Below are 20093 nucleotides of genomic sequence, written 5' to 3'. Positions count from 1 at the left end.
CTTGATAAACTATTTATTTCCAGGAACGCATCTACGACGACGACTACGAGCGGCGTGTTCAACGAGGCTGAACTGCAATCGAACTCGGGTGATCCACTTCAAGGCTCTTGTTGTTCGCGGTTCAACTCGGGCGGGCCGCTCTGGGTAACGCTGCAGGAGTATTCGCCGTAAAACCAACACCACCACCACCACCGGTGTCGATTATCTGAACCCGTCCTTGGCCTCCCCTAGGTCGACTCAGCCTCAAATGAGTACCTGGTGCGGTGTGTAAACATCGTCACTCGGGAGACAAAGGCGGCCGGGCGTGGTGCTGGCCACCCACCCCCTCGTGTGCCACAGTGCCGGCCTTCACAGGAGCTCCCCGAACAGCACTTGTCCCACAAAGTAAATTAGCATAATGATCATTACGGACATTGTTAACGTGAGCACGCTCACATTCACGCCGACTCCGTTATCCAACTCGCTGGGCCACATCGAGTCATTCCGAATACAAGATAATATTTAAAAACATTCAACTTCACAAATCTTAGCATCAAGCAAAAAGTGCAATCTGAGTCTGAGTTGGACTCGGGATCGGGGTCTCTAGGGGTCTCTGGGGGTCTCTGGGGGTCGCTGGGGGTCTTTGGGGGTCTCTGGGGGTCTCTGGGGGTCTGGGGGGTCTTTGGGGGTCTCTAGGGGTCTCTGGGGATCTCTGTGATGGGGTCTCTAGGGGTCTCTGTGCTGAGGTTTTTAGGGGTCTGTGTTGGGGTCTCTGGGGGTCTCTGGGGGTCTCTGGGGGTCTCTAGGGGTCTCTGTTGGGATCTCTGTGATGGGGTCTCTAAGGGTCTCTGTGTTGGGGTCTCTAGGGGTTTCTGTGTTGAGGTTTTTAGGGGTCTCTGTGCTGAGGTTTTTAGGGGTCTCTGTGTTGGGGTCTCTCGGGGTCTCTTTATTGGGGTCCCCCCCAGGGGTCTCTGTGTTGGGGTCTCTAATCGCCTCTCTACTGGGGTACCTTGGCATCCCTGCCGGGGGGTCTACGGGGCTCCCTCTCTCCTCGTCTCCCGGGGGGGTCCCGGTCGCACCAGTGCCGTCGGGGCTCTCCCCGGCGGGGTCCGCGGGGACCCCCGAGCGGGGGCGGCGGGGGGGGTCTCTAGGGGGTCTCTGGGGGGTCTCTGGGGGGTCTCTAGGGGGTCTCTGGGGGGTCTCTGGGGGGTCCCCGCCCGCCCCCGCCGTGTAGACGAGGGGCGCGCGACGAGGCGGGGCTCGCGTCCCCGTCCAGCGGGCGGATGACGAGGCCCGAGGAGACGGCGTCCAGACAGACGCGGACAAGCCACCAGTGGAACGCCGACGACGACGACGAGGGGGAGATGTAGGAGGGCAGCTCGCTCACCTACACGCGCAGACAAAGGTCCCCCGTGTAGCCCACACAGGCCAAGGGCTGCTCGCGAGTAGTGGCGCCTACGAAGGCCGGCAAGGTGCGTGGGGGGTGGGTGGCCGGCACCGACACGCCTGGCCGCCTTTGTCTCCCCGGTGGCGATGTTTACTACGCACCGCACCAGGTACTCATTTGAGGCCGAGTCAACCTAGGGGAGGAGGCCCAGGACCGATTCAGATAATCGTCACCGGTGTTGGTGGCCGTGAGCAGGAATACAAACTCGGTTTGCCGGCTTGGTAGCTACGTACGGTGCGAAAGAAGTGAAACATCCATACGTACGTAGCGCAGCACACGAACCACGACAACACACACACGCCATGACACAAACACACGCGCCATTAGACATACACACAAACTCACACCATTACACACAAACACACACACGCCATTAGACACACACACAAACTCACACCATGACACACAAACACGCCATTAGACATACACACAAACTCACACCATGACACACAAACACACACGCGCCATTAGACATACACACAAACTCACACCATGACACACAAACACACACACGCCATTAGACATACACACAAACTCACACCATTACACACAAACACACACACGCCATTAGACACACACACGTGCACCATTACAGACCCACACACACCGCTGAGTCGACACACACACACACACACGTGCGTGCGCATGCTTACCGGGACCCATGTGCAGGCGTGTATCTCGGTGGGGCACGGCTGGAGCCGCCGCGTGAGTGGCCGCGCCAGGCACACGAAGTAGAGGTCGGAGGCGCCGAAGCTGTAGCGGTGCATGTGGCGCAGCGCGAGCACCGCGCGGAAGCGCACGCTCACGCCCGTCTCCTCCCGCACCTCGCGGCACACCGCCTCGCCCAGGTCCTCCCCTGGGTCGCAGGGGGGACAGGTGGTTGTGGGGGGACAAGAGGTGGACACACCGTCACGCGAGCGCCGCTCGTCATCGCCGCTCGTCATCGCCGCGATGTCATCGCCGCGATGTCATCGCCGCTCGTCATCGCCGCGATGTCATCGCCGCTCGTCATCGCCGCGATGTCATCGCCGCGATGTCATCGCCGCGATGTCATCGCCGCGATGTCATCGCCGCGATGTCATCGCCGCGATGTCATCGCCGCGCCGGCAGCGGCGGCGGCGGCTTTAGGCTCGGCCGTCGGATGAAGGCGGCGGTCACCGCATCGTCGCGCGGCGCTTTCGGGTGCGCTTCTGCGGCCTTCTGGGACGCTCCTCCTTCCGATATTAGGAAGCCGGTGGAGCTGCGTGTACTTTTTAAATCATCCAGATAGAAAACTCGATTCTTTAGAACCGCTTTTTGTGTTTAGTTTGTTGGAATTTCCCAGCACCTCCCATTAGCACGGTTGGCTACGTACGGTGCGAAAGAAGTTCAACAGACAGACAACAAAACACTCAACACGTTCCTCAGTGTTTAGTGGGTACGGGTAGCCGGGTATCGGGTAGGGTACGGGTACCCGTTTGCGACCCTGGTGCGGCCGGGTACGGGTAAGAAATCAAAACCCGTTTGCGACCTCTGGTGCAGGGTGTGTGTGTGTGTGCAGGGTGTGTGTGTGTGCAGGGTGTGTGTGTGTGTGCAGGGTGTGTGTGTGTGCAGGGTGTGTGGGGTGTGTGTGTGAGGTGTGTGCCCTTAAAAGTGGTAGTGTAGTGGTTAGCGCTGCGCTGCGAACCCGGCAACCCGAGTTCGATTCCCACTCACGGCCACCAACACCATGTGACGATTTTCTGAACCGGTCCTGGGCCTCCCCTAGATCGACTCGGCCTCAAATGAGAACCCGGTGGGGTGCATAGTAAACATCGCCACTGGGGAGACAAAGGCGGTCGGGCGTGGTGCTGGCCACCCACCCCCTCGTATGCCGTGCCAGCCTTCGTAGGTGCTGCTCATCGCTAACAGCACTTGCCCCAAAAGTCTGTTCAGGCTATACGGGGGATCTTTGTCTTGTCCTTAAAATGAAAATTATATAACAAGCGACATTGATGTATACGTGCTACGAAGGAGGGACATTGTCCGAAACGTCGCCCACGATATATATTTTTAATTTAAGGCCGCACAGCGTTGTTGACTAAGGTGTTCAGTTGTTGTTGTTGTTTGTGCACCACCGCCACCGTGGCAGCCGCAGCATCACCAGATAACGTTGATTTTGGCGATAAATATCGGGTCGTTGGGTTCACATCGTCGGCACGTTGTACGCAGGGGCGTTGTACTGTACTGTGTATGACCCCACCGGGTTCCACGTGACCTCCCGGGAGCTTCCAGCAGCCGTGGCCCTTGGCAAACTTCTCCTGAATGAGCAGAACGAGGCCCTCACCACTCACCACGAGGCCTCCAACTCCTACACCACCACCAACATCAACATCACCATCATCAACATCACCACCACCATCATCATCATCACCAACACCACCACCACCATCATCACCACCACCATCATCACCACCACCACCACCACCATCAACATCACCATCAACACCACCATCATCACCACCACCATCAACACCACCACCATCATCATCACCAACACCACCACCAACACCACCATCATCAACATCATCACTCACAACGAGCCCTCAAACCCCTACATCATCACCACCACCATCACCACCATCATCACCACCACCACCATCACCAGTCACAACGAGCCCCCCAACCCCTACATCATCACCACCATCACCATCATCACCACCACCATCAACATCACCAGTCACAACGAGCCCCCCAACCCCTACATCATCATCACCATTATCATCAGCGGGCTGCGATGCGCGTCACCCCTACGCCACTCCGCTCCACCACGCTCCACCACGCTCGCCCACGCTCACCCACGCTCACACACACTCACCCACACTCACCCACACTTGCTCAACTCACACTTGCTCACCCACGCTCACCCACACTCACCCACACTCACTCACCCACGCTCACCCACACTCACCCACGCTCACCCACGCTGACCCACACTCACCCACGCTGACCCACACTCACCCACACTCACCCACACCCACGCTCACCCACACTCCCCCCCGCTACCACCACGCTCACCCACACTTGCTCACCCACACTCACCCACGCTCACCCACGCTCACCCACGCTCACCCACGCTGACCCACACTCACCCACGCTCACCCACACTTGCTCACCCACACTCACCCACACCCACGCTCACCCACACCCACACTCACCCACACCCACGCTCACCCACACCCACGCTCACCCACACCCACGCTCACTCACGCTGACCCACACTCACCCACGCTCACCCACACCCACACTCACCCACACCCACGCTCACCCACACTCACCCACGTAGTGAGAGGCGTAGGCGGGGAGGGTGCTGGGTGAGTCTCGGGGCAGCCATGCGGTCAGCATGCAGTAGGAGGGCAGCGCGTGATGGTAGACGAACCCGCACTGCGCACACAAAGACAAAGATCCCCCGTGTAGCCTCTACAGACCGCTGGGGCAAGTGCTGTTAGCGAGTAGCACCTATGAAGACCGGCACGGCATGTGAGGGGGTGGGTGGGTAAACAGGGTAGCATCCATACCATGTGACCTTTTTTGCCAGTAGCAAAGTATGAAAAACAAGATTTAGGTTTGACCCTTTCCGGCAATGAAACAGGACTTGTGTTAAGATGTTAAAACCCCAAATAGAAACCTTTCGCAAGGAATCGAGTGACTGCGTCAACCACGCACAGTGCATGCGGTGACATGCTCTGATCATGTCTTTGATTGGCCTCACCCACCTGACAGAGCGCAGCCTTCTTTGCGGCCTAGTTGTCAGGGTAGCATCCTACGCAGAGGGGAGGTGAGAAAGTGCTGTCGTGCTACGGGGGGGGGGGGGGGGGGGTATTCCCGGCACTCGTCACGGGAGTGTGGAATGTCCGCTCACCTTCACGGCGACGGGGACCAGGTCCGCACGCTCGATGGGAAGGCAGAGCCAGAGGCCACGCACCCCCTCGAGGCTCCACGCGAACAGCGAGTCTGTGGCACCGTCCACAGGAGGTTGGCACGATAATTCATCACGGTACGATCAAGACGTCATCGTGGCCAAAGCCGTTGATGGAACCACCACCACCATCGCTGCAACCACAACCACCGCCACTAGCTACCATCACCATCAACGCTGCCACCACCACCATCGCCGCCACCACCACCATCACCACTACTACCACATCACCACCACCGCCACTAACTACCATCACCATCAACGCTGCCACCACCACCATCGCCGCCGCCGCCGCCGCCACCACCACCACCACCACACATCGCTACCCTCACTTACTACCCTCCACCAGATCCCATAGCTGATGTACATCTGCTCTAAGACTCACACAGAGACGCATAGAATCACACAGAGACCCATGGACTCATACAGAGACCCATAGACTAACAGAGACCCATAGACTTATACAGAGACCCATAGACTAACAGAGACCCACAGACTCACACAGAGACCGACATACTCACACAGAGACCCACATACTCCTATAGAGACCCAGACTCACACAGACCCATAGACTCACACAGACCCATAGACTCACACAGAAGCCCATAGACTCACACAGAAGCCCATAGACTCACACAGAGACTCACAGACTCACATGGAGACCCATAGACTCAGAGAGACCCGTAGACTCACATAGACCCCCACATTCACACAGAGACCCACAGACTCACATATAAACCCACATACTCCTATAGAGACCCAGACTCGCACAGAGACCCACAGACTCACACAGACCCATAGACTCACACAGAGACCCACAGACTCCTATAGAGACCCAGACTCACACAGACCCATAAACTCACACAGAAACCCATAGACTCACACAGAGACTCATAGACTTACATGTCGACCCATTGAGTAACCCTAATGATAACCCCTTTCACTTGTGCTCACAATAATCCTAACCCTCATCAACAATACTACCCTTAATATCCATAACGCTAACACGATAACAAAATACCACACAGTAATGGGCACATCAACCATAATCACACACACACGTCTTGTTTAAATGTCGTGCATGCCTATCGTGGTGTTCAAATGATGGTATGTGCCTGGCCCGGGTCACAGGAATGTGGAAGAGGCAGAATCTGAAACCTTTCAGTTGGTCTCTGAATGTCTCCACGTCGGTGGTGTCCGTGGAACTGATGAGGATCGTCAACCCACCGTACCTGCTCACTCGCATTCACATTCACAAAGTTCATTCACACATTCACACACAAAGACAAGTTCACTCACATTCACACACAAAGTTCACTCACATTCACATTCACAAAGTTCACTCACATTCACACACAAAGACAAAAATCCCCCGTATAGCCTTAGCAGACTGCAGGAGCAAGTGCACGTTAGTGAGTAGCACCGAAGAAGGCTGGCATGGGACACGGGGGGGGGGGGGGGGCGGCCAGCACCATGCCCGGCGGCCTTTGTCTCCCCGGTCTTTATGGAATGACCAGCCAGGGGTGTCTATCGAGGGGGGGAAATCCCTCTGTGGGCCCCCCGACGACTTGAAACGTCGAAGTACCCCCTGTCTGTGCTGTGTCTGTGTCCGTGGTGTGTCTGTGTCTGTGGTGTGTCTGTGTTGTGTCTGTCCTGTGTCTGTCCTGTGTCTGTGTTGTGTCTGTGCTGTGTCTGTGCTGTGTCTGTGGTGTGTCTGTGTTGTGTCTGTGCTGTGTCTGTGCTGTGTCTGTGTTGTGTCTGTGCTGTGTCTGTGCTGTGTCTGTGGTGTGTCTGTGTTGTGTCTGTGCTGTGTCTGTGCTGTGTCTGTGTTGTGTCTGTGCTGTGTCTGTGCTGTGTCTGTGGTGTGTCTGTGCTGTGTCTGTGCTGTGTCTGTGGTGTGTCTGTGGTGTCTGTGCTGTGTCTGTGCTGTGTCTGTGTTGTGTCTGTGCTGTGCCTGTGCTGTGCCTGTGGTGTGCCTGTGGTGTGTCTGTGCTGTGTCTGTGCTGTGTCTGTGTTGTGTCTGTGTTGTGTCTGTGGTGTGTCTGTGGTGTGTCTGTGGTGTGTCGTGTCTGTGGTGTGTCTGTGGTGTGTCTGTGGTGTGTCTGTGGTGTGTCTGTGCTGTGTCTGTGGTGTGTCTGTGTTGTGTCTGTGGTGTGTCTGTGTTGTGTCTGTGTTGTGTCTGTGGTGTGTCTGTGGTGTGTCTGTGGTGTGGCTGTGGTGTGTCTGTGTTGTGTCTGTGGTGTGTCTGTGGTGTGTCTGTGCTGTGTCTGTGCTGTGTCTGTGGTGTGTCTGTGCTGTGTCTGTGGTGTGTCTGTGTTGTGTCTGTGGTGTGTCTGTGGTGTGTCTGTGGTGTGTCTGTGTTGTGTCTGTGTTGTGTCTGTGCTGTGTCTGTGGTGTGTCTGTGTTGTGTCTGTGGTGTGTCTGTGTTGTGTCTGTGCTGTGTCTGTGGTGTGTCTGTGTTGTGTCTGTGCTGTCTGTGCTGTGTCTGTGTTGTGCTGCTTGTTGTTGTGCTGCTTGTTGTTGTACTTCTATACCTGACTCCAGTGATAAAGCGCTTTACAGCTCATCGGATTCCTGCTGCTTCTGCAGCCGCTGCGGCTAAACGCAGATCCTGATTCTGAAGTTAAAGATTCTGATTCACTATTCAACGCTGAACAACACCATTAGCACGCACGCAAAGACAAAGGCCCCCCGTGTAGCCTTGACACACTGTAGGGGCAAGTGCTGACAGCGAGTAGCAGCACCTATGAAGGTCGGCACGGCACACGAGGGGGTGGGTGGCCAACACCACCCCCGGCCGCCTTTGTCTCCCCAGTGGCGATGTTTACTACACACCGCATTAATTTGAGGCCGAGTCGACCTAGGGGATAATCCTCACCGGCGTTGGTGGTGGCCGTGAGCGGGACTCGAACCCGGGTCGCCGGGTTCGGAGCGCGCTAACCGCTGCGCCACCGCTCCCCACGCCACACAAACCACACGACACTCGCTGCCGAGACACTCACGGGTCAGACCTCCCCGCCAGCACCGTCGTCTCCCGCCTGCTCGCACTCTCCGCCTCCTCCTTCCTCGCCTCCCCCATCGCTTCTCCTCCGCCTCCACTCCACGACCCCGAGACGGCGGCTCCGTCGCGGCCTACAAGCGGCAGCCGCGTGAAGCCTGCACGGGCTTCTAGGCGAGGTCCCCCCGGTCGGCCGGGGCTCTGCGACGGGATGCGGAACCGGCTTCGGGAATCGATTTGTCGGGGTTGTGTACATGCATCGATTCCCGACGATCACTTACAAACGGCCACCCGCAATCGATTTTGCACTTGAACGGAGAATCGGAATCTAATCCATTCTGTGCAATCTGAGGAATCGTTTAAGCGGTTGCCGGTCATTCTGTTGGGAATCGATTCGGGGTACGTCATCCTCAAGCAAGATCTGTTCCCAGTCGTTCTCAGCCGCCTGTGGCTCCTGGAACTACGGCGACTCCTCGAATTACGAACGAGTTAGGTTCCAGGCCAGTTCGTAAGTCCAACTTTACTCCTGTCGATTCCAAACATGTGATTTGGCATGTACACTAAACACGGTGGATGTTTTTAAACGTATCTCCTGTAGATGCCACTGGTTCTTCACGTTCTGTAGATGTAGATGCCACTGGTTCTTCACGTTCTGTAGATGTAGATGCCACTGGTTCTTCACGTTCTGCAGATGTAGATGCCACTGGTTCTTCACGTTCTGTAGATGTAGATGCCACTGGTTCTTCATGTTCTACAGATGTAGATGCCACTGGTTCTTCACGTTCTGTAGATGCCACTGGTTCTTCACGTTCTGTAGATGTAGATGCCACTGGTTCTTCGCGTTCTGTAGATGTAGATGCCACTGGTATCTTCACGTTCTGTAGATGTAGATGCCACTGGTTCTTCACGTTCTGTAGATGTAGATGCCACTGGTTCTTCACGTTCTGTAGATGTAGATGCCACTGGTTCTTCACGTTCTGTAGATGTAGATGCCACTGGTTATTCACGTTCTGTAGATGTAGATGCCACTGGTTCTTCAGGTTCTGCAGATGTAGATGCCACTGGTTCTTCACGTTCTGTAGATGTAGATGCCACTGGTTCTTCACGTTCTGTAGATGTAGATGCCACCACCGCCATCTGTTGCGCGGCGGTTGAACTTACGACTCAGTCCGAACTGCCACTGGACGTACGTTCAGGTTTGTTCGTATCTCTGAAAGTTCGTAAGTCGAATGTGTGTAAGTCGAGGGGTCTCTGTACCCCATTGTTGACTTTAGTTTCAACCGAGCAACGACTCCCTTGCCTGATCCAACATGGCTGCTTCTGTCAAATAAACGTACGCACCACCATCAACACTTTAACAAATTGTCCATTTCGTGAGGTTCACCCCAACTCGCTAAGTCAAGGGACGCTCTGCACGCGTGACGTATTTCGTTCGCTCTCACTGACGACTCTTCTAACCAACATTGCTTACGATCAATGAGTTTAGAAATGTCTTTTATATCGGCATTCATACGTGATTATTCACCGATGACTCATGTATAATTTTAATTGATCACATTTATAAATCACTTCACGTACCCCCGGGTGAGAACCACCGACCTATTCCACTGCTGGATGAAAGTCGAATGCCGCATGAGCTTCACATCTTTGGGTGGTGGTGCACTCCTTGGGCTGCTATTCCCTTCTCATGATCGACCATCGCTATCAAAACTTGACATTGTTCAATATTGTCACTTCACTTGCAAAGTGCATGTAGGAGAAAACATTTATACTGGTAGGAACCTCCTGGTTACACCAGCCCACAGGGGATTGTTGTGTCCGTCCGTCGTGCAGGGAGGGGCTGGGTGGGGAGGGGAGGGGCTGGGTGGGGGGTGGGAGGGGTGGGGCTGGGTGGGGAGGGGCTGGTCACCCCGTGGTGCCCTTATAAAACTCAACGTTTAACCTACTCACGCCGGCTTGTGCCCGCCCTCACAGTCGGCCATATTTGCGGAATACACCACGCCGTCGTTGACCCTGCAGGCCATTGACCGAGCAACCCAACGTTCCTACCAGCTCCCTCCGCAAAAATGTGTTTTATAAAAATGCATCCTTGTCCGTGTTTACTCCATGTCAGTGCAAGTCACCATACATCAGTTTAATACTTCTGTAACTGTTGTGGCTTGGCTCTCCAACACACACCGGTTAGTGCTGTACTAGTGAAGAATTGACCACGTTCTGTTGACGTGACAACCCTTACTAGTTGGCTGTGTCGGGTGGTGGCGGGTTTAACGACACATTAAAATACTTACGCGATCTAACCCAAACAACCTCTATTATGGATATTGGTTGTGAAAGCCTGCTACGTGTTAAACATTTCTGTAACTTACTTTGCATATATATAATCAGTCACGTTTGTCCAAGTCGATATCTGCTACAGGGAATCAATTTGAATATTTGACATTGATTTACGTTTGTGCAGTATTTTCAATGTCTCATGTCATAGTTTAAAAAAAAAATCTCAATTGCTACTTACTCCACTGCTGTACTCTTTCATTTGTTAGTTTGGTGACCCAGGTGATCCACTGAATGTCGAAATTAATTACAAAAAAAAATCTCAATTGCTACTTGCTCCACTGCTGTACTCTTTCATTTGTTAGTTTGGTGACCCAGGTGGTCCACTGAATGTCGAAATTAATTACAAAAAAATCTCAATTGCTACTTGCTCCACTGCTGTACTCTTTCATTTGTTAGTTTGGTGACCCAGGTGGTCCACTGAATGTCGAAATTAATTACCGGCCGTGGTCTATCTAACCCTAATCCCCCAAAGGCGTCACCGCATCTCACGGTATCCGTGGCCACGATCACGCGTCCAGCACCTGCACACAAACTCGATGCCGCCAAGCTCCGTGTCGGCGTCGCGACGGTGTTCGTCTGCTCGCTCCAAGAAGAAGAAGTCGCACGTGGAAGCGGAACTGAGATAAAATATTTTGTTTTGTTTATTGCATTTAGAAGTCACACATTCTAAATGGCCAAATCAAAGAAAGTGAAAATGCGTATGCAGAGAGCTCTTTGCAGAGCAACACAACGGGACCGGACTACGGTTTGAACAGAGTGCTATGCAGGTGAACAGACGACACTCCCAGTCACCACGACAACGCTGCCCCCCCCCCCCCCCCACTGGCCCAACGTTACCTGTTCACTGGGATGGAAGGTTAATGAAGCTGACCATTATTGTTAAAGACCCATAATACCTTGCAAGCGCTACGAGACTTTCCACAACTAAATAACGACCCAGGGATCGAACACCGGATCTCGGCGGGACTGGTTCGGCATCTGTGACGCGGTCATTATGAACCTCTTCAGTGGAGATCTCAGCGGTGCTTGTGTGCCTGGCACAGCCATGACACACCCTCGGGAGTGACACTCCCAGACCCCAAGGGGGTTCGAACCCAGGTTTTCTCAGGTGCCGAGGGCTCAGAGAGAATCACATTCAGGTGGTTCCTGACGGCCGATTCTCGTCATCGACACAAACGCTCCACACGGACTTCGTGAAGAACTGAAAACATTTTAAACGCGGAGTACAAGAGGGGGAGGTGGTGGGAACGGTGGTGAGGGGGTGGGGGTAATTTCAACCTGGCAGTAAAATTGTCTAGGTCTCGGAACGAAACGTTGGACATAGTTCCGAACAATGCGCGATGCGACAACAGGATGATGAGGGCTGGATTACAGCCGGGCGCGCCACCACCGCCGCCCGGCTAAGGGAGTGAAAGTCTCATTCTCCCCTCGGTTGAAGAAGCCTCCCAGATCTGGCTTAAGGGTTTATCGTATTTAGTGGGTTTAGAGGATACACGGTTTACTGGATTAAGTGTTTAAAAGTTTAAGGTATTGATTTTAAACTGTAATAGTTTAAAGGTCGGAGGTTTAAGCGTTATTAGATGGCTGTTTTTAATCATCATGATTATTCGATCGGCCCTTGTGTGTTGAAGGATTAGCGGGTTTAAGGTTGAATTCTTTTTTAAGGATCGTGGTTAACATTTTTGGCGGGGTGTTTGGGAATAAACAGTTTAGAAGTTTGGGGTTTAAGGTTTCGTGGGTTTCAGGTCGAAGCAGTTTTAAGGTTCAGGGTTTACAGAATTGGGAGGTTTACGGGGCAGAGATGTTAGTTTATAGGGCGTCTTCACGGCGACATATGGGTTCGTGTTTGAGCAGGGTCAAGGTTGAGTAGCTCGAGGGAGATATAGGCCGCACAGGGTATCGGGGAACAGGTGTAAAGCAGACTCGGGGGTTTAAGCCGGGGGCCGAGAGGACAAACGCGTTTAGCAGCAAAACCCCACAAACTCCCACTTGATAATCTCTCTCGAGAGAGACGTGAACGCACAGAAGGCGTCCGCACAAAAACAACGAAACAGGCGCATACAAAAGACAAAGATCCCCCGTGTAAGCCTATAACGGACTGTCGGGGCAAGTGCTGTTAGCGAGCACCTATGAAGGCCGGCAGCTCGGCGCACGGGGGAGGGGGCGGTGTAGGGGGCCAGCACCACGCCCGGCCAGCTTTGTCTCCCCAGCGCTGATGTTTAAGCACTGCACCAGGGGACTCATTCAAGGCCGAGACGACCTAGGGGAGGCCCAGTTCCAGTATCCGCCACTGTTATCGATCGTGAGCGGTAATTGAAACGGGGTCGCCAAGTTGGTAGCGGAGCGCGCTAACCGCTACACCACCACTCCCCGTATACATGAAGGCACACACACACACAGTCACACACTGCACACGTACAACTGCGCCTGCCATTCACCGCCAAGTGGCAGTGATGTTGCCACGGCGTCTGCGCCAGGCTAGGTGCACGTTAAGGTCACATTGAGTGGCGAGGCTCACCGATAGGGAGTTTGCGGGACATACCCAGGTGTTACGAGTTAACAAACACATACACAAATAATAATAAACATGTCTCTACGACCATGCCGCACCTCCGGTTTGCATGGTTGGCTACGTACGGTGCGAAGGAAGGTCAACATACACACATGACGGACACACAGACAAGCTCACTTGTGTACAGACACAAACCTCCAGTCGAGCTCTAACAGCCTCTTGGGACGAGCACTGTCAGCAAGCACCTATTTAGGCCACCGTGGCCCACAATGAGATGGTGTGGCAATCACCACACTCGGCCACCTTGGTCTCCAGTGCGGATGTTTGTTTGCACACCACTCACTTTAGGCTGAGTCGACCGCAGGGAGGCCCAGGACCAGTAATGATATCGCTCACCACCGATGTTAGCCGTGGCCGGAAATCAGAACTCGGGTCGCCGGCTTCGGAGTGCAGTGTGCTAACCACTGCACCACCACTCCCCACTCAAGCACATCATACGTTTTGCACATTTATCCACCATTAACTCAAGTACACACAAATACACGAGACACACACATCCAAACATAACATGCTTGCATACCCACCCACACGATCATACACACCCAAAGACAAACAGACCCATAAACACACAACCATATACACGAGATCAAAGACAAAGATCCCCCGCATAGCCTGTAACAGACTGTTGGGGCAAGTGCTGTTAGCGACCACCTTTGAAGGCCGGCACGGCACACGAGTGGGTGGCCAGCACCACACCCGACTGCCTTTGTCTCCCCAGTGGCGATGTTTACACACCGCACCAGGTACTCCTTTGAGGCCGGGTCGACCTAGGAAAGGCCCAGGACCGGTTCAGATAATCGTCACTGGTGTTGGCCGTGAGCGGGAATCGAACTGGGGTCGCCGGGTTCGTAACGCAGCGCTAACCACGACACTGCCGCTCCTCCTAACTTGCACTCGCATACACACCATTAGACATACACACACACACAGACACACACACAGACACATGTACACAAAGACCACATACACAATCAACCCTACACAGACACCCCCCAGCAAACACATACATTGTGCTGAATTAGTAACTACACTCAACTTCACTACATTGAATAAATCAATATTAATATTATATATCTATATACAAATATGTTTTCCAAGATTCACAAAAAATATTTTTTGCAGCTAGGCGAGAGAAAAAACAACACTTTGTCCAATTCCCACGAGCGATTCTAACACGTTTAACGCGGCCAACAGAAGGCATTCAAGACATTAATCTGCTACGATGTCCGAGTGAGAAGCAGCAACAACAACAACAGAGCGTTTAAAGTCGGGCAACCCAAGAACCAACAGCTCCTCCCGGGTAGCTACCAGCACCCTCCTCCTCATCGGTGTGCGCCGGTGGCAACGCCGCAAAGCTCGGCGAGAAACGCAAATGTTAACGTTTTGCGTTTCCCTCTGACCGCGTGTCCCGACCGCGCTACCGGCGGTCGCGTCGTGGGCCTCACGCACAGCGGCCGTCCAGAGTCAGTCGCCGGACCCGCCACGGAAACAAGTGGGTGTCGTAGAGCTACCTGCGAGGTCCCCTTCATCGCGCGACCTCCGCTCCACACGCGGTAGAGGGCGGCGCTTACCTGCCCGCTCTGCCCCACGCGAGTGCCGTTTGCCCGTCGAACTGATATTTTTCGTAATTCTCAAGTGCAGGAATTTAGGCCAAATAAGTGTTTAACATTTACGGATTTTTTTTTTTAGGCGCGTGTGTGCGCACATGACCTGGATCAGAACCCAGGACGTCAGCGGTGGTGGATCATCGTCTCCGGCTCTGCCGGGCCGCCCGGGCACCCCGACAAACGCGACTTCCACGCGGACTTTCAGCTCCGTTTTTGGGTTGCCTCCTACTTTAAACAATCGACGTAAAACAGAAATGTTAGTTGTGCAAATTAACATATTCCTAGCGACCTTAATCACAAAGCTCTCTGTCTCTCTGTCTCAAGTGGCAAGAGGAGAAATGCAAGATAAGCCGGCAGGGCGGTCGAGAGACTGCCCAACGATGGGAGCGAGGCCCGACCCCCCCGGAGCTGGGGCAGGTGCTTCGGACTCGCAGCAACGCCGCGTGGTTACACGGGAAAGCAACTCGCGAGCGAGTCCCCGAGACTCGCTTTCAGGAGCATGCTGCTGCTGCTGCTACTGCCGCTGCCGCAGCCTCATCAGTTGTTTGGCCGACTGCAATTTGACGTAAGAAGGGTTGTGTTTTGTGCGCGCGGTAGCACTGCAGGCGAACTCAGAGGACACCCGCGGCGGCCCAATGCAGCGGTGCCACCTGCCGTGCTCGGCGCGGGAAAGGTAGAGGCGCAGGCCTGCAATTCCCCGCGTGCGCCACTGCTGGAGGCAGGGCCCTGCACGGGCGAGAGCTCGCGCGAGGGTGCTTTGGCCTACTCCTCCACGTTGACCGCACGACCGCCCACACTCGACCCCACCGCGCGACCTGCCGGAGTACCGACACTGCTGCACGGACGGGGATTGGAGGAGACTCGGCCGAACCTTCCGCGCCGGGAGATCCACGGCGGCTCTCTTAGTCAGTGGAGCTACGTACGTTGAACTTTTTTTGCACCGTACGTAGCCCACCGTGCTAGTTGGAGGCGCCGAAACCAATTGGCACGTCCTGTTCCACGTGACAAACCTTCACGATCGGCCATGCCGCGCGGACGCGGCTTTACGACGCGCTTACATTTACACGCTCTCTAACCCAACAAGGAAAACTTGATCACCAACGATTGTTTCAGCTCGCCGCTAAGCCAACTGCTCGCAACGGTCTCACAAATAGCCTCTGTGCGACCAAATGCCGTCTTGGTAAATTACCGCGTTGCGCGTGAGCCCCGAGTACACGCGGTGGGTGGGTCGGCAGTGTCTGGGTACTCCCGCTTCCCTTTCGCCAAGCAGGACTCCAAGCGATTGAACACACCGGACCGCACATTGCAGTACAGCCGCAGCAGCAGCAGCAGCACCCTCGCGTCAACTTGGCCTCGTGACTCGGCGAGGCTTTGCCGGAGTTGAGGAGTTGTTTTGTTCGCGGGTACCGTGAACCCGATATGAGGAACTTTGTTTCACAGCCTGGCGATCGGCGCTCCCGTGACGTTTCCTTTCGTCGGCTTCGCCAAAACCGACCGCCGAAACCCACGGCGTTCCTTTGTCCTGCGGACAGCCTGGGCCCCCCCCCGTCAACGTAACGTGGAATTTCCACCGCTGGCCGATGGCCGAGGGTGGCGACGACGGGAGACATTCCGATGTTCGGACATCGAGCCGAATTTCCAATTGATTGGTTGCGAGCTCAAGTGATTTACCGCAGGGGTTGGGCCGGATCGCACCGATCTGTGAAAATACCCCAAACCCGCCGGGGCTAACGAGGTGGCCAGAAGATGGCAACGCGACAACGGATTCTTGAATCCATCTGTGTGGAGGTGTCAATATTATCCTCGCGCGTGTCCTGGTGGTTTTCTGATTTCCTCCCGGGATGCCGGTCGTATTATTTTAGTCTCAGAACGTCTCTCTGTTCTGTGAACAGAAAGCCACCTCCGTTTGCAGCCCTCAGCCAGCAGTGGCAATTCCACATTCCCATGTCAGGGACAGGCCATCCAAAGAACAGACAGCCACTATTGGCTTCCCACAATGTGTGGCTAGTTTTATAGACCCAGACAAACAAGTGGGTGGGTGGGTGAACGATGTCCTTCGTGCTCTCCGACCTACGACAACTCGCCACACAAGCCCATGGGAGGTCAGAGGTCAGAGTTACAGACAAAACTATTCTTAGAGATGTTTTCACAAAGATGATAACGTTGACTTGTTTTCATAATTAAACATTGTTCAGTTGTGTTTGTGTGCGCGCACGCGTGTGTTTGTGTGCGCGCGTGTGTTTGTGTGCGCGCACGCGTGTGTGTTTGTGTGCGCGCACGCGCGTGTTTGTGTGCGCGCACGCGTGTGTGTTTGTGTGCGCGCACGCGTGTTTGTGTGCGCGCGTGTGCGTGTGTTTGTGTGCGCGCGTGTGCGTGTGTGTTTGTGTGCGCGCGTGTGCGTGTGTTTGTATGAATGTGTACGTGATTTATAGTCGTGTACATTTATTAATGTGCATCTGTCAGGAGCGGTGGCGCAGCGGTTAGCGCACTGGGTTCAATGGCGAATGCTTGAACCGGTCGTGGACCTCCCTTAGGTGGACTCGGCATTAAATGAGTACCTGGTGTGCAGTGTGTGAACATCAGCACTGGGGAGACAAAGGTGGCCGGGCGTGGTGCTGGCCACCCACCCCCTCGTGTGCCAGTGCCGGCCTTCACAGCTGTTAAGTAACAGCACTTGCCCAAACAGCCTGTTAAAGGCTAAACGGGGGATCTTTGTCTTTGTGTGTGTACTACGTCGTTTTGTTCCAGTATTAATAGCTGCTCGCAAACACTACTTGCCCCAATAGTCTATGGAGGCTATACGGGGTATCTTCATCTTTGTGTATACCAGCGTGCATGTGTGATGATTGTGTTGGTGTGCGCGCACATGCAGAGCCGTCCCTCGGGTGACGGTTAATCAGGGTAGTGAATCAGGCCTTGCGCTTTGGGGGGTCAACGCGCTTTCACGTCACGGTGTCAAATGCAATACCTGCGGTTTAGTTTGAAGGCGGGGCGTCCGCGTGGTGGGATTTGCCTCGGGCCCTGCACCGACCCCTAAGGACAGCCCTGTATACACATGAATGTACGTGTGTGTGTATACAGATGTGTGTATGATGTGTGTATGATGTGTGTGTGATGTGTGTGTGCATACAGATGTGTGTGTGATGTGTGTGTGCATACAGATGTGTGTGTGATGTGTGTGTGTATACAGATGTGTGTGTGATGTGCTGTGTGTGTATATTTAACAATTATATTCCTTCACAGGAGCCTCTTTCTGGCAGCAGACGTACACCTTGGCAGCGAGACTGACCGGGAGTCGAACTCCTGTGTAGGACCTTCGTTGATGAGGCTCCCCCCCTGCTTCTTCGTTGTGATATTTCATTTAATTATCGGAGACCCTGAGACCCGGTCTCCTGGAGCCGAGACTCAAGACCCTGAGACCCGGTCTCCTGGAGCCGAGACTCAAGACACTGAGACCCGGTCTCATGGAGCCGAGTCTCAAGACCCTGAGACCCGGTCTCATGGAGCCGAGTCTCAAGACACTGAGACCCGGTCTCCTGGAGCCAAGTCTCAAGGCCCTGAGACCCGGTCTCCTGGAGCCAAGTCTCAAGACCCTGAGACCCGGTCTCCTAGAGCCGAGTCTCAAGACACTGAGACCCGGTCTCCTGGAGCCAAGTCTCAAGACACTGAGACCCGGTCTCCTGGAGCCGAGTCTCAAGACACTGAGACCCGGTCTCCTGGAGCCGAGTCTCAAGACCCTGAGACCCGGTCTCCTGGAGCCGAGTCTCAAGACCCTGAGACCCGGTCTCCTGGAGCCAAGTCTCAAGGCCCTGAGACCCGGTCTCCTGGAGCCGAGTCTCAAGACACTGAGACCCAGTCTCCTGGACCCGAGTCTCAAGACCCTGAGACCCGGTCTCCTGGACCCGAGTCTCAAGACCCTGAGACCCGGTCTCCTGGAGCCAAGTCTCAAGACCCTGAGACCCGGTCTCCTGGAGCCAAGTCTCAAGACACTGAGACCCGGTCTCCTGGAGCCAAGTCTCAAGACACTGAGACCCGGTCTCCTGGAGCCGAGTCTCAAGACACTGAGACCCGGTCTCCTGGAGCCGAGTCTCAAGACACTGAGACCCGGTCTCCTGGAGCCAAGTCTCAAGACTCCTGGAGCCAAGTCTCAAGACCCTGAGACCCGGTCTCCTGGAGCCGAGGCCTCCTGTCTATCTGGAGGCCATGGATCCAGCTCCAGAAGAATTTGTACCTCCACTCAGCTGTGAAAATCCACTCTGGCAGGACTCCAGGCTCGTCATGGAGCCCCTGAGACACGGGACGACGGACGGATGGACAGACGTACACAGACAAAAACACACGCACACACGCACGGAGGGTGGCGATTAGCATGTTCACATGAGCGTGTGTGCAGTATGTGCAGTGTGTGTAGTGTGTGTATGTAGTGTATGTAGTGCATGTATAGTGTGTATGTAGTGTATGTTGTATATGTAGTGCGTGTAGTATATATATATATGTAGCGTGTACAGTGTGTATGTAGTGTGTGTATAGTGTATGTAGTATGTGCAGTGTGTATGTAGTGTGTGTGTAGCGTGTGTATGTAGTGTGTGTAGTGTGTATGTAGTGTGTATATAGTGTATGTAGTGCATGTATAGTGTGTATGTAGTGTGTGTAGTATATATGTATGCAGCGTGTGTACGTAGCGTGTGTATGTAGTGTATGTAGTGTGTATAGTGTGTATGTAGTGTGTATATAGTGTATGTAGTGCGTGTATAGTGTGTATGTAGTGTATATATGTATGTAGCGTGTACGCAGAATGTGTATGTAGTGTATGTAGTATATATATGTACGCAGCGTGTGTATGTAGTGTATGTAGTGTGTGTAGTATATATGTATTTAGCGTGTGTATGTAGTGTATGTAGCGTGTGTAGTATATATGTATGTAGCGTGTACGCAGCGTGTGTACGCAGCGTGTGTACGCAGCGTGTGTACGCAGCGCGCGTCTCACCTGAAGTCGTGTGAGGCCAGCACCTCGGTGTAGTACATCACCTTGCCCTTGTGCGTGCCGGGCAGCTGCAGCGACGCGATGACGTCGTCCACGCGGGGCAGCGAGCCCCCGCCGGCCCCCACCCCGGCCAGCCGCCACTGCAGCACGTAGCGGCCCGGCCAGCGTGCCACGTGCGAGCCCTGGCACACGCACACACGCACACACGCACACACGCACACACGCACGCACGCAA

The 20093-nt window shown here is 54.4% G+C and overlaps 2 protein-coding genes across 3 annotated transcripts in view; both read right to left on the bottom strand.

Annotated features, from left to right (window-relative positions):
* Nucleotides 1-8762, bottom strand: LOC133358720 (uncharacterized). Its single transcript, XM_061577157.1, has 7 exons — nucleotides 8366-8762; nucleotides 6522-6595; nucleotides 5307-5398; nucleotides 4723-4828; nucleotides 3648-3755; nucleotides 2080-2282; nucleotides 1-1366 (listed from the first exon to the last, which is right to left on the bottom strand). The coding sequence occupies exons 1-7, from the start codon at nucleotides 8440-8442 to the stop codon at nucleotides 1160-1162; spliced, it is 867 nt and encodes a 288-aa protein (XP_061433141.1). The 5' UTR covers nucleotides 8443-8762; the 3' UTR covers nucleotides 1-1159.
* Nucleotides 8763-11312: 2550 nt separating this feature from the next.
* Nucleotides 11313-20093, bottom strand: part of LOC133358666 (SEC14-like protein 1) — a 33846-nt gene continuing 25065 nt past the window's right edge. For both annotated transcript variants that reach the window (XM_061577075.1, XM_061577076.1), the window contains 2 exons: nucleotides 19862-20040; nucleotides 11313-19161 (listed from right to left, as the gene is read on the bottom strand). In XM_061577075.1, coding sequence (XP_061433059.1) covers nucleotides 19065-19161; nucleotides 19862-20040 — 276 coding nt within the window. In that variant the 3' untranslated portion in view covers nucleotides 11313-19064. The remainder of the gene's footprint in view (nucleotides 19162-19861; nucleotides 20041-20093) is intronic.

The sequence above is a fragment of the Lethenteron reissneri genome, chromosome 63, assembly GCF_015708825.2.
Source record: "Lethenteron reissneri isolate LAM-NWPU_2019-01 chromosome 63, ASM1570882v1, whole genome shotgun sequence".
Taxonomy (NCBI): domain Eukaryota; kingdom Metazoa; phylum Chordata; class Hyperoartia; order Petromyzontiformes; family Petromyzontidae; genus Lethenteron; species Lethenteron reissneri.
The sequence above is the reverse complement of the archived record's forward strand: the minus strand, read 5'-3'. Positions and strand labels throughout refer to the sequence as shown.

What these genes read in the sequence shown, in the direction of transcription:
- LOC133358720 (XM_061577157.1), bottom strand. Translation starts at nt 8,442, where the DNA reads ATGGGGGAGGCGAGGAAGGAGGAGGCGGAGAGTGCGAGCAGGCGGGAG. An exon ending in TGGTCCCCGTCGCCGTGAAG is followed by an intron (nt 4,829 to 5,306) that starts GTGAGCGGACAT and finishes TTGTGTGCGCAG; the next exon opens with TGCGGGTTCGTCTACCATCA. An exon ending in ACGCCTGCACATGGGTCCCG is followed by an intron (nt 1,367 to 2,079) that starts GTAAGCATGCGC and finishes CTGCGCGTGTAG; the next exon opens with GTGAGCGAGCTGCCCTCCTA.